Below are 20,797 nucleotides of genomic sequence, written 5' to 3'. Positions count from 1 at the left end.
TGTATCCCACCTACATCTGTCATCGTTAATTTTGATATATTGCTATTGTATTTAGTTATGGGCTCCTCGGATGCAAAATTAGTCAGAAATTGTGCTTACCACTTGTGTTTTTTTCTCTTTCTGCAGCTGCTGAATGAATTGAGTGTGGTGGAAGCAGAGTTACTCCTGAAGTCATCCAGTCTGGTTGGCAGCTACACAACGGGTTTGTGTCTGTGCATTGTGGCAGTCTTGCGGCGTTATCATTCCTGCCTTATCCTCAACTCTGATCAGACAGCACAAGTGTTTGAAGGGTGAGACTTTCACATTCTGTTTTTCAGGTAGATTTATTTGAACACATTTAAAGTGTTTTGGGGATGTGCATGCATGACCCCCAAATAACGAAATACATGAATACAAAAGTAGGGAGGTTATGCTTCAGTAGTACAAGGCACTGGTGAGACCACAACTGGAGTAATGTGTCTGGTACTGGTCTCCTTATTTAAGAAAAGATGTAAATGTGTTAGAGGCAGTTCAGAGAAGGTGTTTGATGTTGATTAAGGGATAAATCTGAGCCAGGACACTAGAGATAACTCTCCTGCTCTTCCTACCGTGACACCTTTTACAATTACCTGAGCAGGCAGATGAGGCCTCGGTTTAACATCTTATCCAAAAGACTCGATCCCGCCCCCCCAGCAGCTCAGTATTGAGTACTGGAGTGTTGTCCTTGATTTTTGTGCTCACGCCCTGAAGTGGGACTTGAAGCCATAACCTTGTGTCTCAGACAAGAATGTTACCAAATGAGCCACAGCTGATACACTGGAATTTTCTTGGTCAGCTCAATTGGGATGATTACCTGCATCAAAAGAAATTACGGCTTAGCATACATGAGTTAGCACATTACTCTGTTAGCTCTGGCTTCTTGGAATAAATGTGATCTCTGATTGCTGTCAGGAATTTTAAAGAAAATGAGTTTGGCAGCATTATGCTTTTGGATGTTGTTATTAGAGGTCCTTATGTATTTTCATTCTGAGAATACTTCATGAATAGCAGTGTGAATGGAAGAACAAGAAATACACATAGGGCAAGGAAAGTGCTATTTATATATGCTGTTTTGCATTCGGCATTATTTTATGGCAAACGCAGTAGGAACAACCTTCAACAGCCCATGAGGGAAAATCATGAAAAATAGAAGTGCAACATTAGGTTGGGGCAGAGGGCTGTCAGATTGAGGTTGAGATACTTTCTAGACTGAAGGTTGCATCCAAGTGATAACCTTACCTGTGTTTCAGTATAGTGAAAAAAAGTTTGCAATGTTATAGTGAATGTGGTATAAAATCACAGTATTCTAATGGAGGGATCCATAAATCAAATTCCATATGATTACTGGACAAATGCTGTGATTAACTCTTTAACTCTTGTTCTGCTGAATAAGAGAAAAACATGAATTAATTTTTTGTGCTGTTGATAATGTTTCATCTCCAACCAAATCTTTTACAGGAAAATGCTTTTTGTGACTAACCTCTCTTTGCTTTTCAGTTTATGTGGAGTGGTAAAGCATGGTGTTAACCCAGCAGACTGCTCCTCTGCTGAACGTTGTATCCTCGCCTACCTCTATGATCTCTATACCTCCTGCAGTCATTTAAAGAGCAAATTTGGAGAGCTCTTTGGGTAAGCATTGGAGATGTGTTTCAGATCAAGTATGTGAAAAGTATATTAGATAGACAACCTTTGGGAGTCATTTCGTGGAAAGCCTGGGAGAGGAGTTTATGGAGATATAGATTGAGAGAAATCTTTCTGCAAACTATAACTATGTTTGAAAATTCAGGTTGATTAGTTCCTGAATATTTGCAAAATTTGTTGTCCCCTGCTGACCCTATTTAAAGCCTAAAAATGAACAAGACATAACCAGAAACGACCATCAAGCTCGTTCTTTCCATGGACCATATGTAATTCACTCTATCTTGAATTCTACCCGACTTATATAATGTCCTCAGCGAAAGTTCTGAATGGGTACTTCATAATCCCTAGAATGTTTTCAGAACATTTGTTCATCCTTGTATGTCCAGCATTCAAACTTAGCTTAGTGCCCTACAGCAACCCCTATTCACTGCTTCAGCAGCACAGGAAGTGTAATGTTTAGAGATGTAGTAATGGGAGGAGCCCTTTTAGATCCCCTGGCCTATTCTACCATTCAGTGACATTATGGCTGATCTGTGACCTAACTCCATATACCCATCTTTTGCCCCATATCCTTTGATACCTTTGGATAATAAACATCTGTCAGTTTAATTTTAAAATTAACAATGCCTCTAGCATCAATTGCTGTTTGCAGAAGAGGGATTCAAACTTCTATCACCCTTTACATGAAGTGTTCCCTAGTTTTACTCCTGAAAGTTCTGGCTGTAATTTTTTGACTATACCCCCTAGTCCTATACTCCCCAACGAGCAGAAATATTTTCTCTAAACCTGCCCACCCATTTGACTTAATATCTTGGAAACATCCCCTTAGCTTTCTATATTCCAGCTCTAGATTGTGTAGTTGTTCCTCATAATTTAACCCTTGGTGTCCACGTCCACATTTCATTCCGATAAATCTATGCTATGCTCACTCCAAGGCCAATATATCCCCCTTAAGGTGTGGCTCTCAGTATTCCAGGTGTCGTCTGACCAAGGCTTTGATTAGCTGAAGCATAACTTCTGACTCCTTGTGTTCTATTCCTCAAGATATAAAGACCAGCATTCCATGGGTCTTTTTGATTATTTCCTGTACCTGTTTGTGACATTTTAATGATCTGTGCACTTGGCCCCCAGTCTCTTTGACCTCCACTGTTCTAGCTTTCAATGGCTTAGAACCCATTCCATCCTTTTTAGGTCCAAACTTCACATTTGCCTACTCTGAAATCCTTCTATGATGGTTTTCCCCATCACTTAATCTATTAATATTTCTTTGTAATTTTATGCTTCCATCTACACTGCTTGCATTGCCACCTACCTTTGTGTCATCAGCAAATTTGGCTATGTGGGGACATGAGGGAAAACTTCTTCATCCAGAGGGTGGTGGGTATTTGGAATTCACTGCCTAGTTTGGTGGTGGAGGCAGAAACCCTCAACTCATTTGAAAGGTACCTGGATCTGCATCAAAAGTGCTGTAACCTGCAAGGCTACGGACTGGGTGCTGGAAGGTGGGATTAAGAATGGGTAGCTAGTTTTTTCTTTTTTCTTTTTCGGCCACGCAGACACAATGGGCCAAATGGCCTTTTTCTGTGCTGTGATTTTTCTATGGTTCTTTGGCTTCATATCCCATCATGTAAGTCATTAATAATTGCAGAGTGAAGTTGAGGCCCTGACACATACCCTGCCAATTAGAGTACCTGCCCATTATCTTTCTGTCACCTACCGTTCAGCCAATTTCCTAACCAGGTGAATAGTTTTCCTTCAATTGCATGAACTTCAACTGTAGCTATCAGTCCCTCTATGAGTCCGCCAAGTGCACTCTATCATATGCCTCCTGGAAGTCCATAAAATAACACCCTTAGACATTCCCTTGCCTACTACTTCAGCTATCACTTCATAAAATTCAATCAAATTTGTCAGGCATGGCCTACCCTTTACAGATTCTTGGTGGTTTTCTCTGATTAGCTGAAAGTTTTCAAGGTGTTCAGCCACCCTACCCTTTATGAAAGTCTTTAGCAATTTCCCAACACAAGAAGTTAGGCTAATTGATCCATAATTTCCTGATTTCTCTATGTCATCTTTCGCAAGTATTAGAGTACAGGCATAATTTTTCAATCTAAAGGAATAGTTATCTCAATTTGGGAACCATTCCTTAAAGAATCCAAGGTATTTGGTTAGAGTTGAGAAACATTTGAGTTGCTATTACACTACTAAGTGTATTCTACAGGCCATTAATTAGTGGAAAAGATATAGAGGAGCAAATTTCCATGGAATTTACAGAGTGGTGCAAAAGCTTTAGAATAGTCATAATGGCGGACTTTAATTATCCTAATATAACCTGGCATAATAATGTAAAGGGCAGGGAGGGGGAAGAGTTTTTGAGTATGCTCAGGAGAATTTTCTTAATCAGCATGTTTCCAGGCCAATGAGGAAGGAGGCATTGCCAGATTTGGTTTTAGGGAATGAGGTGGTCAAGTGGATCAAGTGTCACTCAGAACTTTTAGGGAACATTGATCATGGTATTGTAAGATTTAGGTTAGCTTTGGAAAAGACGAGTGATCTAAGGTAGAAATACAAGATTGGAGGAGAGCCAATTTTTTAAAACATTCATTCATGGGATGTGGGCTTTGCTGGTTGGGCCAGCATTTATTACCAATCTCTAGTTGCCCTTGAGAAGATGGTGGTGAACTGCTTTTTTGAACTGCTGCAGTCCATGTGGTGGAGGTACACGCACAGTGCTGTTAGGAAGAGAGTTCCAGGATTTTGACCCAGCGGCAGTGAAGGAACGGCGGTATATTTCCAAGTCAGGATGATGAGTAGCTTGGAGGTGAACTTCCAGGTGGTGGTGTTCCCATCTATCTGCTGCCCTTGTCCTTCTTAGTAGTTAGTGGTTTGGAAGGTGCTATCTAAGGAGTCTTGGTGAATTCCTGCAATGCATCTTGTAGGTGGTACACACTGCTGCTACTGTGCGTCGGTGGTGGAGGGAGTGAATGTTTGTGGATGTGGTGCCAATGAAGTAGGCTGCTTTGCCCTGGATGGTGTCGAGTTTCTTGAATGTTGTGGGAGCTGCACTCATCCAGGCAAGTGGGGAGTATTCCATCATGCTCCTGACTTATGCCTTGTAGATGGTGGACAGGCTTTGGGGAGACAGGAGGTGAGTTACTTGTTGCACGATTCCTAGCCTCTGACCTGCTCTTGTAGCCACAGTATTTATATGGCTAGTCAGTTCAGCTTCTGGTCAAAGGTAACCCCAAGGATGTTGATAGTGGGGGATTCAGTGTTGGTGATGCCATTGAACATCAAGGGACGATGATTGGGATTTTCTCTTGTTGGGAATGGTCATTGCCTGACACTTGTGTGGCGCGAATATTACTTGTCAAGCCTGGATATTGTCCAGGTCTTGCTGCATTTGGCCATGGACTGCTTCAGTATCTGAGGAATCGCGAATAGTGCTGAACATTGTGCAATCATCAGTGAACATCCCCACTTCTGACCTTATAAAGGAAGGAAGGTCATTGATGAAGCAGCTGAAGATGGTTGGGCCGAAGACACTACCCTGAGGAACTCCTGCAGTGATGTCCTGGACTGACCTCCAACAACCATGATGATGGAGAGTAGACTGATGGGGCGGTAATTGGCCGGGTTGGATTTGTCCTGCTTTTTGTGGACGGGACATACCTGGGCAATTTTCTACAGAGCTGGGTAGATGCCAGTGTTGTAGATGTACTGGAACAGCTTGGCTAGGGGACATGGCAAGTTCTGGAGCACAAGTCTTCGGTACTATTGCCGGAATATTGTCAGGGCCCATAACCTTCGCAATATCCAGTGGCTTCAGCCATTTCTTGATATCACATGGAGTGAATCAAATTGGCCAAAGACTGGCATCTGTAATGCTGGGGACCTCCAGAGGAGGCCGAGATGGATTATCCACTCTGCACTCCTGGCTGAAGATTGTTGCAAATGCTTCAGCCATACCTTTTGTACTGGTGTGCTGGGCTCCTCCGTCATTGAGGGTGGGGTTATTTGTGGGCCTCCTCTTCCAGTGAGTTGTTTAATTGTCCACCATCATTCGCAACTGGATGTGGCAGGACTGCAGATCCGTTGGTTGTTGAATCGCTTAGCTCTGTTTATCACTACTTGTTTATGCTGTTTGGCACGCAAGTAGTCATGTGTTATAGCATTACCAGGTTGACACCTCATTTTTTTTAGGTATGTGCTGTTCCTGGCATGCCCTCCTGCACAATTCATGGTAATGGCTTAATGGCAATGGGGATATGCCAGGCCATGAGGTTGTGTGTTCCAGTACAATGCTGCTGCTGATGGCCCACAGCGCCTCGTGGATGCACAGCCTTGAGTTGATAGATCTTTTTGAAATCTATCCCATTTAACACGGTGGTAGTGCCACACAACATGATGGAGGGTATCCTCAGTGTGAAGGCGGGACTTAATCTCCACAAGGACTGTGCAGTGGTCACTCCTACTGATGCTGTCATGGACTGATGATCAAGTATGTTTTTCCCTCTTATTGGTTCAGATCCAGTCTAGCAGCTTTGTCATTTAGGACTCGGCCAGCTCGGTCAGTAGTGGTGCCACTGAGCCATTCTTGCTGGATTGAAGTCCCCACCGTTCTGCGCCCTTGCCATTCCTCTTCCTCCAAGTGGTGTTCAACATTCAAGTGTTGTTCAACATGGAGGAGCACTGATTCATCAGCTGAGCGAGGGTGGTACATGGTAATCAGCAGGAGGTTTCTTCAACAATACCCAGATGTTAGTAAGGAGGACTTTGCAGGGTTGACAGTGATTGCAGTTGCCGTTTCTGATGCCGAGGTCGATGCCGGGTGGTCTGTCCGGTTTCATTCCTTTGTAGTGGCTTGATAGACTATTTCAGAGGGCATTTAAGGGTCAACCACTGTTGGTCTGGAGTCACATGTAGGCCAGTTCAGGTAATGTGTTTTTACAGCAATCGACAATGGTTTCACGGTCATTTACTCAGTTCCAGATTTTTATTGAATTCAAATTCCACCATCTGCTGGTGGGATTTGAACCCGGGTCCCCAGAGCATTACCCATGGTCTCTGGATTACTGGCCCAGCGGCAATACCACTACACCATGGTTCAGATTTAGTCAAGGTATATTCCTAGGAGAGAGAAAGGTAGGACAAGCAAAGCCAGAGCTCCCTGGATAGCGAAAGAGTTAGAGAATAGGATGAAGTCAAAAATGGCTGAGTATGACAGATGTCAGGTTGATAATGCAAATGACAACCATGCTTAATATAGAAAATTCAAACAGGAAGTGGAAAAGAAAATAATAGAAGCAAAGAGAGAGTTTGAAAAGAGACTGGCAGCCAACATAAAAGTGAATACAAATGCATATAAGTAGAAAAGGTTAGTAAGAGGAGGGGTGGGGCTCATCCATCCATCCACCCATTTTCACACCACTTCTCCTGTTGAAGGTTGCAGTGCAGTAAACTGAGCAGGGCCGACCAGACTTTCCTTCCCTCAGCCACAGATTCCATTCCTCCTGGGGGATTTCCAGGCTAGCCGAGAGATGTAATCCTTCCAGCGTGCCCTGCATCAGCCTCAAAGCCTCCGTCCATGGGCCGTGCCTGGTACAACTCCAGTGGGGGCCACCGGGAGCATCCTTCTCAGATATCCAAACCACCTCAATTGGCCCTTCTCAATCCAGAGGAGCAGTGACTCTACTCTGTGGCTCTCCCCGATTGATGAATTCCTCACCCTGTCCCAGAGATAACGCCCAGCAACCTTCTTGGGGAAACTTCATTTCCGCTGCTTGTACCCACAATCTCATCCTTTCGGTCATTACCCAGAGTTCTTGACCATAGGTGAGGATGGGGACATAGATCGGCCGGTAAACTGAGAGCTTGGTCCTAAGGCTCAGCTCCTGCTCCACCACCACTGACCGGTAGATACTTGAACTCCTCCACTAAGGGAAGCTGATCTCCCCACCGCCCCCCCACCCACTTACCTGGAGAGAGCAACCCACTCTTTTCTGGGAGAGAACCATGGCTTCAGATTTGGAGGTGCTGACCCATATCCCAGCCACGTCACGCTCTGCAGTGAACCGTTCGATTGCGCGCTGGAGATCACAGTCGAAAGAGGCAAGAAGCACAACATCATCTGCAAACAGCAGAGATGCCACTCTCAAGCCCCCAAACTGGATATTCTCCATACCTTGGCTGCATCTTGATATCCTGTCCATGAAAATCATGAACAGGAGTGGAGACAAGATGCACCATTGGCGGAGTCTGTTAGTCGATCCTTAGATTCATGAGGAACAATGCAGATTCTGCCCTGGCCGTGGAACAGTGGACCAACTCTTTGCCCTCTCTCAGATATTTGAGGGTATGTGGTAGTTTGCTAATCCGGTTTACCTCTGTTTTGTAGACCTGGAGAAGGCATATGACCACATTCCTTGGGACATTCTGTGGGCGGGCTGTGGGAAAATAAGCTGCCAGTGCCGCTTCTGCGTGCTATCAGGTCCCTCTATTTGCAGAGCCAGAGTTGTGTCCGTATTCTTGGCATTAAGTCGAATTCATTCAAGATGGTGAGGCTAATTAGGGACCAAAAAGGAGATTTGCACATGGAGACAGAGGGCATTGCTAAGGTGCTAAATGAATACTTTTGCATCTGTCTTTACCAAGGAAGTGGATGCTGATAAATTCACAGTGAAAGAGGTGGTATTTGAGATACTGGATGGGCTAAAAATTGATAAAGAGGAGGCTTTAGAAAGGCTGACTGTACTTAAAGCTGATAAGCCACCAAGACTTAGTGGTATGCATCCAGGGATGCTGAGGAAAGTAAGGTTGGAAATTACAGCAGTACTGGCCACGATCTTCCAATCCTCCATGGATACAGGTCCGGTGCCAGAGAACTGGAGTATTGCATGTGTTGCAACTGCTTCACCCTTTCCTGTCAGCTCTCCAAAGGGACCATTCTCTCTGTGACACTCTGGTCCATTCTTCTATCACCCCCAACACCTCGCCCTGTTCCCACAACACCTTCCCATGCAATTAAAGTAGGTGTAATACCTGCCCTTTTACCTCCTGTCTCCTGACCGTCCAAAGCTCCAAACATCCCCCACCCCCCCCAGATAAAGCAACAATTTTCTTGTACTACTTTCAATTAAGTATATGTTGGGCCTTAACTTCTGAGCTCCCCAATCGAATTGGGGGAATTACTCCAAACATGCGCTGGGGAATCCCCTTCAGAAGTTCTTGGTAAGGTTTTCACGGCAATTGCCCAGAAGTGCAAACATTGTATTGGGAGCCATCCAAAAATGCGATTTAAATTGTGAGCCTCAGATGGTTCCGAATGGGTAACACCAATAGTTAACCCAGAAAAAATTTGAAAAATTAAAACCACTTCTAACTTCTGGGTAACTATTGTACAGACCCAGACCGAATCCTGCGGGACATGCCCCCGCCTACCTTCCAGGGAACTCTCCCCCACCTCGACTACCAACCCCCTCACCGGACTCTTTCCCCCCCCACTTCCAACTCCACCTGATTACCTACTCATGGAACTCTCCCAAACTCCCAGGAGTCTCGCACTACCACCACGCCCCCTCCCCACCTCCCCACAAACTTGTCTCCCACTACCCCTGCCTGCAAGGACCACCCCCTCCAGTTGAGACCAACATGCACCCGACACATTCCCCTTCCCCCCGAAGCCCAACAACTGCCTTACACCCTCCACCCCAAGGCCCAAAACCGCCCCCCCCACACCCCACTGCAGACCCGACCCACCTTGAGACCCTCCCAGCCCCGCTCTGGATCTCCGATCCCCTCTGGCCCTCCCAGATCCTATCCACTTACCTTAGTCACTTACCTTCGCCCTGGCTGGTTAATGACCTTTAAATTTCAATGGACCTTTAAACTTAACCTGGCTTACAGCATCTAGCACCATAAAAAAGTGTGGCCTCCTTCTCTTCGACTCTCCTGGACTTCAACACTGCACTGTGTGGATCCCGCTCGGCCCGAGTCAGAAGGTCAGGCAAGAAAAGAATTTGACACAGGTAATTGAGCATGGCATGGCAATCTGGTGCTCGTTGCCACTCCAAGGAAGTTCAAACCCATTATCAGCTGCTCACAATGCAGTGACCTCTACCAAATGTAGACCAGGTGATAACTTTACAGAACACCTCTTCAGTTTGCAAGCATGACCCCAACCTTTTGGTTACTTGCTGTTTTAACTTACCACCTTGCCCTCACGCTCACATTTCTGTCCTTGGCTGTCAGTGCTTCAGTGAAGCTCAACACCAGCTTGAGGAACAACATCTCATCCTCCAATTAGTCACTTTACAGCCTTCTGGATTCAGCAGTGAGTCGCATAACTTCAGACCATGAGCTCTTCCCTCCATTTTGATTCCTTTTTTGCCAAGTGCCACTCTATCACTTTTCATGTTTTTGCTTTCAAACAGAGCTACACATTATTCTGCCACTAACACTCACTCTGAACAAATGCTGTTTCTTTACCACAACTATTACCACTCCCTCTGCCTTTTATTCCATGACATCTTTGTTATTTAATCTCTCCCACTCTCTGCTCTATCCCAGACCTTCCCTTTTGTTCTTCCCCCTCCTTGTCCCCTTTCAACAGCATAATACCCATCATATTTCTACCTCCCTTTAATTCTGAAAACTCTATTTCCTTTTCCACAGATGCTGCCGGAATGTCCGAGTATTTCCAGCATTTTCTGTTTTTATTATACAATGGATCCTAGGCTTTATAGGTACAGACATAGAGGACAAAAGGAAGGAAGTTATGATGAATCTTCATAAAATATTGGCTCGGCCTCAACTGGAGTATTGTGTCCAATTCTGAGCACTGCACTTTAGGAAGGATGTAAAGGCAATAGAGAGGTTGGAGAAAAGATTCACGAGAATGATTCCAAGGATGAGGCACTTCGATTGTGTGTGAGAAGCTGGAGTTCTCCATGGAAATAGAAGTTTGAGAGGAGATTTGATAGAGATATTCAAAATTATGAGGGATCTAGACTGAATGGATAGAGAGAAACTCTTCTCATTGGCAGAAAGGTCGAGAATCAGAGGTTTCCAATGTAAGGTGAATGGCAAAATAACCAATGGTAACATAAGGAAAATCTTTTTTATGCAGTAAATGGTTAGGACTTGGAATGTAATGCTTGGGAGTGTGGTAGAGGCAGATTCAATTGTAGCTTTCAAAAAGGAATTGAAAACACACCTGAAGAGAGAAGATTTGCAGGGCTACGGGGAAAGGACTGGGATTAACCAATTTACTCTTGCAGAGAGTTGGACACGATGTGCTGTAACCATTCTATTATTCTACTTGTATATGATTTCAGAACACAGTCTGTCACTTGCCATCTTTTGACAAATCTTGAAGCACAGTTTTTTAATTTAAAATTTAATGAAATTTAATTGTTTATTTTTGCCATAAGTGATGCCTGTTCCAAGGTCAAGAATACCATCTACAGTAATATTGATCCTTCTGACTCCAACATGCTCTGGGAACCTGAGTTCATGATTGATGCCATTGAAAATCCCTCCGCCCACAACTTCAGCTACTCCATGCTTGGTAAAATCCTGAATGATAACCCAGCCAATCGCTACAGCTTTGTTTGCAATGCACTCATGCATGTCTGTGTGGGACATCATGATCCTGATCGGTAAGAGCCTAACTAATTTTGTATCTACCTGACTAACTTTATATCTATGGAGGGAATAATGTGGCCAGCTGGGTTAGCATTTTTTTTTCATTTATTGTTCAGAGCCAGCTGAATTGATATGCAAAAACAATCAAAATCGATACATTAAATTTACAAAAATGGAGAATGTATGTTGAATATAGTTACTGCTTCTATAGCGTGACCCGCTCACTTCTGGAGTCTAGATTAAAATTCAAATCAGAATAATTAGTTGATAAGTGTTTCCTCTCTGCAACCTGAAGTGAAATGGCACTGGCACTTGGTCCAGCTCCTAATGAATAAAGGCCCAATATTAAATCTACTAAGAATTCAACCAGGTTGTACAAAATTGACAACCTTAATTAACAGACTGGAAGTATGGCTGAAAAGGGGAACAGAACAGCTCCATTAGTACCAGTATTTGTCCTAATGGCAATATAATGCACTAAAATAAATCTGAACTAACTGCTTTAATATTCAAATCCAATTCCTCTGCCCTATCATTGGAAGTACTAGATGAAGAAAAGTCATTGACAACCTAACCAGTGAAAATATACAGTGCTGTGCATCAGGTTGGATTTTCAGCATCACAACACAAAGAGACTTGGTCTTCTTTGGTTCTGGGTGTTGAAAGATTAAGTGAGAGCTGTGGAATGGACAAAGGAAAGTTGTGAAGATGTTAGGAGGACTGAAGTCATTCTACAGCCTACTCTCCCTGGAATTGGATGTTTCTTGATATCAGTTTCAAAATCTTTGTCAGCCTTTAAACGTTTCTGTGACCACACTTCACCCTTAGGCTATGATATTTTTCCAGCCATTTATTGCTGTTTACTACTTTTCTGGGACAACTTCCCAGAAGTGCAACACTGGCGCTCTAACGAGGTTGGGGTTAAGGCTTGTTGAGACACAGCAGTGGGAACTGTCAACTATATCCTATGCTACACTTGACCTTGAAGTACTGGATGGAGCATTGTAGAAGTTGTCCCAGAAAAATAGTAAACGTAGCAATAAATGCCTGGAAAAATAGCATAGCCTAAGGGTGAAGTGCGGTCATGGAGATATTTAAAGGCTGACAAAGATTTTGAAACTGATATCAAGAAACATCCAATTCCTGGGAGAGTAGGCTGCAGAATGACTTAAGTTTCCTACAACTTCACATCTTTCCTTTGTCTGTTCCACAGCTCTCACTTAATCTTTCAACACCCAGAACCAAAGAAGAGCAAGTCTCTTTGTGTTGTGATGCTGAAAATCCAACCTGTTACATAGCAGTGTATATTTTCACTGGTTAGGTTGTCAATGACTTTTCTTCATCTAGTGCTTCCAATGATAGGGCAGAGGAATTGGATTTGAATATTAAAGCTAGTTCAGATTTATTTTAGTGCATTATATTGCCATTGGACTAAATACTGGTACTAATGGGGCTTCTGTTGATTTGTGAGCCTTATTGTTCAATTTCTAATTTTGTATTTATTTGGTGCTTACCAAGCTGAAGGATTTCAATGTTCAGGAGTGGAACATTTTTTGTGCCCCCTCCTCCATTTTGAGTATGCCTTATTCATTTCAAACACTTCAAGTCAGTTTTAACATTTGCAAAGTGAGCCCCTCCACTTTGCCTCAACAATGTGCTTTAACTCCAGTTTGAGAGGATCACTAATATAATTATATTAATTAATAATTAATATATATTAATTATAATATAATTATATTGCACTAATATAATTATTTCCACTCCCTACTTGAGTTGGCCTAAGGCCTCCTTGACTGAGACTGTTAACCTAATGTCAGGCTGTGCTATGTCATAGCAAGTTTAATCACGCGGACTCAATTTCATTTCATTTAAAATAAAGACATGCAATTGACAGAAGAGTTTTCTGTTATTAGTTTTGGGTGGAATTTAAGAGGCAAAAGGACTGTGCACCATAAACTCATTGCATCACCCTTTCCTCCTGGACCTCTGTGTTGAGATTTTGCTGATATTTTAGACTTAAAATCAAGTTGTCGCTCTGTGGGTGAAGAGAGAATGCTTTTACTCCCCTGTTGGGCCAGAGGACCTGTGACTGCAAGAGCACAAAGCAAGCTAACTAACTTGTTTCCTAGAGCCCATTTGTGTGCAACCTCTGCATTTTTACTGCTTTCAGATAAGATTACCTGATTGTTCTCTTCATATCTTTATACACCTCTCTCTCTTTCTCTTTATTTAGTGTGAATGACATTGCTATCCTGTGTGCGGAACTGACTGCCTATTGCAAGGCTCTCAGTGCCGAGTGGCTTGGTGTACTTAAGGCACTGTGCTGTTCATCCAATAATGGGACTTGCGGCTTCAATGATCTTCTCTGCAATGTTGATGTAAGTATTGTTTCATCAAGCAGCTGCTTAATGTATTAATCTTTTGGGAGATTAAATTCACCCTTTGACTTTACTGTGTGCCCTTTAATTAATGTTTATTAGTGATCACTGCCACAAAGCAGTGTCTGTGGTCAGCTGGCTAGTGATGCATGAGGCAAAAGAGCAAGTGAATACTGCATCTTGAGGGGGAGGATGTCTGCTTAAAGATTGAGACAGACTGATAGGTTACTATTCAGTTTATGGTGTCTCCTTAATAGTGTCACTCAAAGGGTGACAGTATAGAAAAAGGTACCAGCAATAGTTAATGAAACAACTGAATGCATTCCTGGAGAAGAGAAGTGATTAGGCATATGTTGAGGAAGTCTGAATGAGGTCTACTGCAATTTAAAATGTGTTACTAAAAATTCTACTTTTTGTTCAATCTAAATCAGTCACGTTGAGAATGTGGTAGTGACCAAACCCATGCCTGAATACTATATATGTAGCCTGACATTATTGGGTGCATAGGAGCTGTTCAATAAGTTTATTAGTCAGAGTATTGAAAATTGTCTTTGCAGTTCCTTCTAGAACTGCATCTAACTCCAGCCCAGATTGAAATTTGAAAGATTTTTCTGACTTTAGATAGGATCTATATGAAATGTGCTTGGGCCATTTCAATTGAGTTTTATAGTAACGTTTATCTGCAGTAGACTTCGACAATATTCACTCTGTTGCCAGTCTCATTCTGGCCACAAGGATGATTGGTGTGGAAATTTGAAGGGCCAGATTGGTTAAGCAAGAGGTGCTCCTCTTTAGTTAGGGTTAAAGTATATTATAAAGACAGGGTGGAATAAGCTTGACTCTGCATCTAATCAGCACTGTATTGACTTGCATTTATTTCCTTTCTTAAATAAGGAGACCAAAACTGTATGCAGTACTGCAGATGTGGGGTCTCCTACAGTTGTACAGGGCTTTGATGAGACCACATCTGGAGTACTGTGTACAGTTTCAGTCTCCTTATCTAAGAAAGGATATGAATGTGTTCAAAGCAGCTCAGAGAAGGTTCACTCAACTGATACCTGGGATGGGGGTTGATGTTATCTTATGAGGAAAGATTGAACAGGTTGGGCTTGTATCCATTGGAGTTTAGAAGAATGTGAGGTGGCCTTATTGAGACACATAAGATCCTGAGGGGCCTTGAGAAGGTGGATACTGAAAGGATGTTTCCCCTTGTGGAAGAGACTAGAACTTGGGGACACAGTTTAAAAATAAGGCGTCTCCCATTTCAAGCTGAGATGAGAGTTTTTTTCTCTGAGGGTTGTTAATCTTTGGAACTCTCTTCCCCAGAGGCAGGGCCATTGAATATTTTTAAGACAGAGATAGATAGATTCTTGACTAACAAGGGAGTTGAAGGATATCAGGAGTAGGCGGAAAAGTGTAGTTGAGGCCACAATCAGATGAGCCGTGATTTTACTGAATGGTGGAGCAGGCTTGAAGGGCCGACTTGCCTATCTCCGCTCCTGATTCGTATGTTTGTATGATCAGACAGCATAGAGTGCCAAGTTTCACTCTATTCAACCAGTACTGCATCTGATGTAGGAGTACTTTGTGGTAATAAAGATGCTTTGGGAAAAGCACTTCGCAGGTCAGTGAATATAAGCAGTTACTTTTTAATAAATCTGATGACCAACTGAGAAAATCTGAGTGCAAACAGTAGGAAATGACTCTGGATTTTTTTTGCTGGAAGAGGCAAGTTTAACAGCAGGTGATTTATAAAGCAATTGGTTAAATTAAGGAGAATAGCCAAAGGAGAAGAAAACACATGCCTACAGTCAACTGCTTTCTCTATAAGAGCCTAAAAGCCTGCCTCCATTATAATCCCACCACCAAAACTTGCATCCACACCTTTTGCTACTTCTGAACAGGGCTTCTCCAGTACATTCTGTACTGGCCTCCCAATACTTCCCCTACCTGACACAAATTCTAACTCTTCAGAACTTTAAAAAAATGTGGGTGTGAATGTTATTGTGGTTTATTGCCCATCCTTAGTTGCCTGAAGTAAAATGGGTTGCAACTGAGCAGCTTGCTAAGCCAGTTAAGAGGGCATTTAAAAGTCACCCAAATTGATGTGGGACCAGAGTGACAAAATAGGCCAGATCAAGTATGGCAACAGGTTTCCTTCTGTGAGGGCTATAAGTGAACCAGTTGGGTTTTTATGCCAATCCAACAGCTTCATGGTCATTTTTATTGGTACCAGATTTTTTTAAACCTCCTTCATTAGTGGCAGAACCATTTCTCTCCCCACTTTCAAAAGCTTTCTTAAAGCCAGTTACCTTGTCTGTCTTCCCAAACTCCTGATAGAAACCTGCTCTCTGCTGCTGTTTCTTTCCTGAGAGTATACATTCATATAATACTTGATTATTTAATTCAAGATGATGTTTCAAAGTACTGCACATACAATGAATCATTGTGATTTGCAATTGTTATTATTTGGCAAACACAGCAGCAATTATGCAAGCAATGTCAGCCATGAATAACAATGGGATAAATGACCAATTAATTCGTTTTCAGTGATGTTTAGTTCTGGAAAGAATGGTTGCCAAATGCTCGGAGACCTCGTGGCTTCTCTTTATATGAATAGTGTTATGGGGTCCTTAACATCTATCTAAACAATAACAACAAAATGCAGTAAGACATCTGTGAGTATATTATATTAAGGAGGTAAAGGAATAAACAGGCGGATGGGCACTAGTTTAATGTTTTTACAAGGTTTGCATCCACTTCCACATTGGAGTACCTGACGATTGCTACCACTGAGCCTAGCTGATACATGTAATTTTCATGAGCAAGCATTTTCTGAGGTGATGGCTTCACTTTTGTCTGATACTAAAGCTCTCTCACTCTTCCTCTATTTCCCTCAGGTGAGCGACTTATCATTCCATGACTCTCTGGCAACATTTATAGCTATTTTAATAGCCAGACAATGTTTGCTGTTGGAGGATCTGATTCGTTGTGTGGCCATCCCATCACTCCTTAATGCAGGTAACCATCTATCATAGAATCGCCCCTTTTGAAAGTGCAGAGATGATATATTGCTGTCTGCAGTTGAAATATAGAATAAGAATGGGCCTATTCGCTTGTATTTACTTTTATTGTAGTTATGAGCATTAACTTTATCAGTGCTGCATGACTTGCGGTTGAGTAGCCTTTCAGTGGGAGAGGTGTTTTTCAGTAATCATTGGCGAAGTTTGGAGAGCATGGAGTGCTCTTACTGGAACAAAATTGTTATCCTCTGCTCTTGAAACTTGAAATCGTTCTAAGCATTTTACTTGCTGATTTATTGTCCTAGTATTGCTTACTTTTTCAACCCTTTTTTCAATCCTCTCCAGAAGCCTGAAACTTGGGCAACTCTGCAATTCCACAGGCAGGATCAAATTTTCCATGTTCTATTAATTTTACACTGAGTTGTGTTCCAGGGTGAATAGTGCTCAACTGATACCTAAGGAAATACTCTGTATTTTCCTGTATCATTTAAGTGATAAAATAATGATTGTTAATGTACTACGTACTTTTTTTGTGGTCCTTCCTTTCATCCATCTTTTCTTCCATCTATCCAGCCTTCATTATTCTGCACATACCATGTGCTGTTAACATTTTTGCAATGAAGGGCAAATCACCATGAGACTCACGTAAGACACCATTTTCGAACTACAGGCACTGTGTCTCAAATCCAAAAACCGGAGTTGTTTGAAAACGGGATATTTTTAGAATGTGCCTTGCATAAATTTTAATTGAGTAAAATAAAAAAAAACTTAATTGGACAATTCAACTGGGCGTTGCATTGGTGCAGTGTGACGCAGGGTCGTTATCCGCTTCGCCACTTGCATGCCAGTCTATTTCCGCACTCAGAGCGACCCTTGACCCCACCCAACCCGGCTTGGCCTGAACTGCCCAACCTCAAATCGGGCCTTGGCCCCGAAGTTTTGGTTTTGAGACAATGTACATGTATCATATCTTTGCCTTTTTGTCATATATAGTTATAACGCTCCTTAATTTTTGTTATTGGAACTTGTTAATGGATTGCAGAAGAGAGATTTTCACTCTAATTCAACAACATATAGATTACACCTCAGTGTAAGCTTGATTATTTCATTATAATTGAAGGATAATTGAGAATCTGCAAATGTTGATAATGCATGCATGATACAACTATATCCTAAACATGAGAATAAAGCTAAAGGAAATACATAAACAAAAGAAAAATGGATGCCAACCTGGCTAAAACGGGGAGTATAAGAACAGAGAGGTTATCCTAGAACTGTATAAAACACTAGTTAAGCCACAGCTAGAGTAGAGTTCTGGTCACCACATTATAGGGAGGATATGATTGCGCTAGAGAAGGTACAGAGGAGAGTTATGAGGATGTTGCCAGAAATGGAGAGTTTTAACTATGGGGAAAGATTGGATAGGCTGGGTTTGATTCTTTGGGATGCATGAGACATAGGGAAGATTTAATTAAAATGCATAAAATTAAAAGGGACCTAGATAGAGTGAATAGGAAGGATCTATTTCCGTTAACAGAGGTCAATAGCCATGGGGCATAGATTTAAAGTATTTGGCAAAAGGGTCTGGAACTCACTGGCTGAAAGGGTGATGAAGGGAAAAGCCCTCATTGCATTTAAAAAACACTATGTACTTGAGGTGCTGTTACCTACAGAGCTACAGACCAAGATCTGACAACTGTGATTCGGCTGGGTAGTTCTTTATTGGTGGGCATAGACACAATGCGCTGAATGGCCTCCTGTGCCATAAATTTTCCATGTTTCTACAGACTTAAAAAGAAAAGCATTATAAGAACTGCAAAGCAGCACTGAGGGAGTGCGGCATTGTTGTAAATGCTGTTCTCCAAATGAGGTATTAAGCTAAGACCTAACTGTCGATTCATGTGATTGTAAAAATCCAATGGCATTATTTAAACTTGGTTTTCTGGTCAGAATTCCTCCTTTAATTACCACTAAAAATTAAATCAACTGGTTGCTTTGTATTGCTGATGGTGGGGCTTTGCGATGTGCAAATTGGTTGTCATATTTGCCTGGTAACGACATGGCAGCATAAGTACTCCATTGCCTTTGAATCATTTTAGGACATCTTGATGTTGTGGTAAGGTATTATATGGATGCAAACTTTTCCTTCTCACTGAATCAAAAACATCTCAAAGGTGCTTCACACACAATTAATTAATTTGAAACAGTATCAATTAACTCATATCTGAAATGTTAACTAACCTTTCCCTTTCAGCTGTTGATTGAACTTCTGAATGCTTCTAGCTTTGTTTTTTTTTATTTATACATTCTGAGAATCGCCAAATTGGAATGTGATTGCATACTTGGCATATTTTGCTGTTGCTTTACTCCTGCCATGCTTGGCTGTTGTACAAAAATACAGAATATGCAAGTAAGTGTGCTTTTATTTGTGTTACAGCATGCAGTGAACAAGATTCAGAACCTGGTGCTCGTCTAACGTGCAGAATCCTCCTCCACTTGTTTAGGACACCACAGTTGAACCCTTGTCACCAGGACAGCAGTAAGTGAAGTATATTACAAGTGTTGTCTTTTAATCAGTGAAAACATAAGAAATTAAATGTTATCTGAAACTTGGATTCATTCATGCTCAGGGAGGAGTGATCAGTAGTTTCCTCTGTCTGAGAAAAGTTTTCCATTCAAAACAGAATTTATTTGAACTTCAATTTCATGAAGAGTATTCAAAATCTCTTGTATGTTAGTTTGTTCAGAACAACTGTGCTAAGTACAATACTGGTCATACCTAGGGGAGAAGGCGCAATCTACTTTTTGATATAAAATACTTGCCTGTCTAGTTTTTTTAATGTCTTCAACTTTATCTTTAAACTTCTTTTAAAGTGCACTTATTTCTATGAGCAGTCATTTGAGAGGGGAAATTGTATAGAACATTCAATTCCTTTTTCTAAGCTTTCATGGTCACAAGGCAGTGTCAGTAAATCCCTGCTTTCCATTCAACAGTCATGGCTTAACTGGCAGAGTTGCCTGTGACTTGGAAGATGCAGTCATTGATGACAAAGGTTCTGCACTAGATTGGGCTGCTGAAATGGAAAGTTACAATGGCATATGCAGTCTTTCTCTGTTCAGGTACAGAAAGGCTTTGAAGTCTGACATCAATGTACCATTGGTGGTTGCTGCAACATTCATGACTAAGACATCTTACTTTACTATTTAAGAACATGCATGCCAGAGTGTGGATTAGAGCAAGTAAGATTGCTGATGACAGCCATAGTTAGAATAATTTTTCTCTCTTGGCACTGTTGTCAGTCAATGGTGACCTCTGATGGAGCACTTTTTTACAGATAAACCTACAGTAGGGATTCGTTCATCCTGTGACAGACACCTGCTGGCAGCCTCACAGAACAGCATTGTGGTGGGAGCAGTTTTTGCTGTCCTCAAAGCTATATTTATGTTGGGTAAGTGATGCTAATATTAATTGCTGATTACTGTTAGAGCTGGGGGTGGGGGGGTGGAATCAGGATGCTCCCTTTTGGGATGTGTGTTTTGCAGTCTCCTCTTAAAGGTTATTCTCTTTTTTTTTCTTTCCCTTTAGCCTGTTGGCACTATGTTATGCCCCAGATTGAAATTTGATGACCACATCAGTGCTTATTTATTAATGTAATATTTCTTGATGTCCTTTAAATGAAAAAAAAATCAAGAACGCTGTATGAGAGGGCTAAAGATCCTAACCCATTTTTTTTAACCTTGAGGGTTGAAGTTATTAATAGCTCGGCTTCAGTTCTCTCCCCATGGAAGATAGGGAAAGCGACTTAGGGTGAAATTTTCTCATTGTAGCTCAACAGGATATTGCATGCAGAAAAGTCCTTATTGGAAAATTGCAATTATAATGTCTGCAATTTTCTGAACATTAGTTTTAATGGATGGAGAGTGTACTTGTGCTTTTACAATAAGCTGCCTTTTGTGCATCAGGCACCACTGTTGGAGCGAGATGTTTGAAAACTTTACTGTTAGTACTCTTTAAAGAATGAGCAGGTAGTGGTAGTAATGAGGGAAGCAACAGTGGAGTAAGTGTATATGGACTCTGGATGGAGCATCTAA

At 41.9% G+C, this 20,797-nt stretch overlaps 1 protein-coding gene across 3 annotated transcripts in view; it reads left to right on the top strand.

The window, feature by feature from the left end:
* Window positions 1–20,797, top strand: part of med12 (mediator complex subunit 12) — a 193,392-nt gene that overhangs the window by 96,970 nt on the left and 75,625 nt on the right. For all 3 annotated transcript variants that reach the window (XM_078546961.1, XM_078546960.1, XM_078546962.1), the window contains exons 19-25: window positions 127–290; window positions 1,516–1,647; window positions 11,091–11,318; window positions 13,538–13,682; window positions 16,583–16,703; window positions 19,143–19,244; window positions 20,041–20,154. In XM_078546961.1, coding sequence (XP_078403087.1) covers window positions 127–290; window positions 1,516–1,647; window positions 11,091–11,318; window positions 13,538–13,682; window positions 16,583–16,703; window positions 19,143–19,244; window positions 20,041–20,154 — 1,006 coding nt within the window. The remainder of the gene's footprint in view (window positions 1–126; window positions 291–1,515; window positions 1,648–11,090; window positions 11,319–13,537; window positions 13,683–16,582; window positions 16,704–19,142; window positions 19,245–20,040; window positions 20,155–20,797) is intronic.

The sequence above is a fragment of the Cetorhinus maximus genome, chromosome 8, assembly GCF_964194155.1.
Source record: "Cetorhinus maximus chromosome 8, sCetMax3.hap1.1, whole genome shotgun sequence".
Lineage (NCBI taxonomy): Eukaryota > Metazoa > Chordata > Chondrichthyes > Lamniformes > Cetorhinidae > Cetorhinus > Cetorhinus maximus.
Note: the sequence above shows the minus strand (reverse complement) of the source record. Positions and strands in the feature narration are given on the sequence as shown.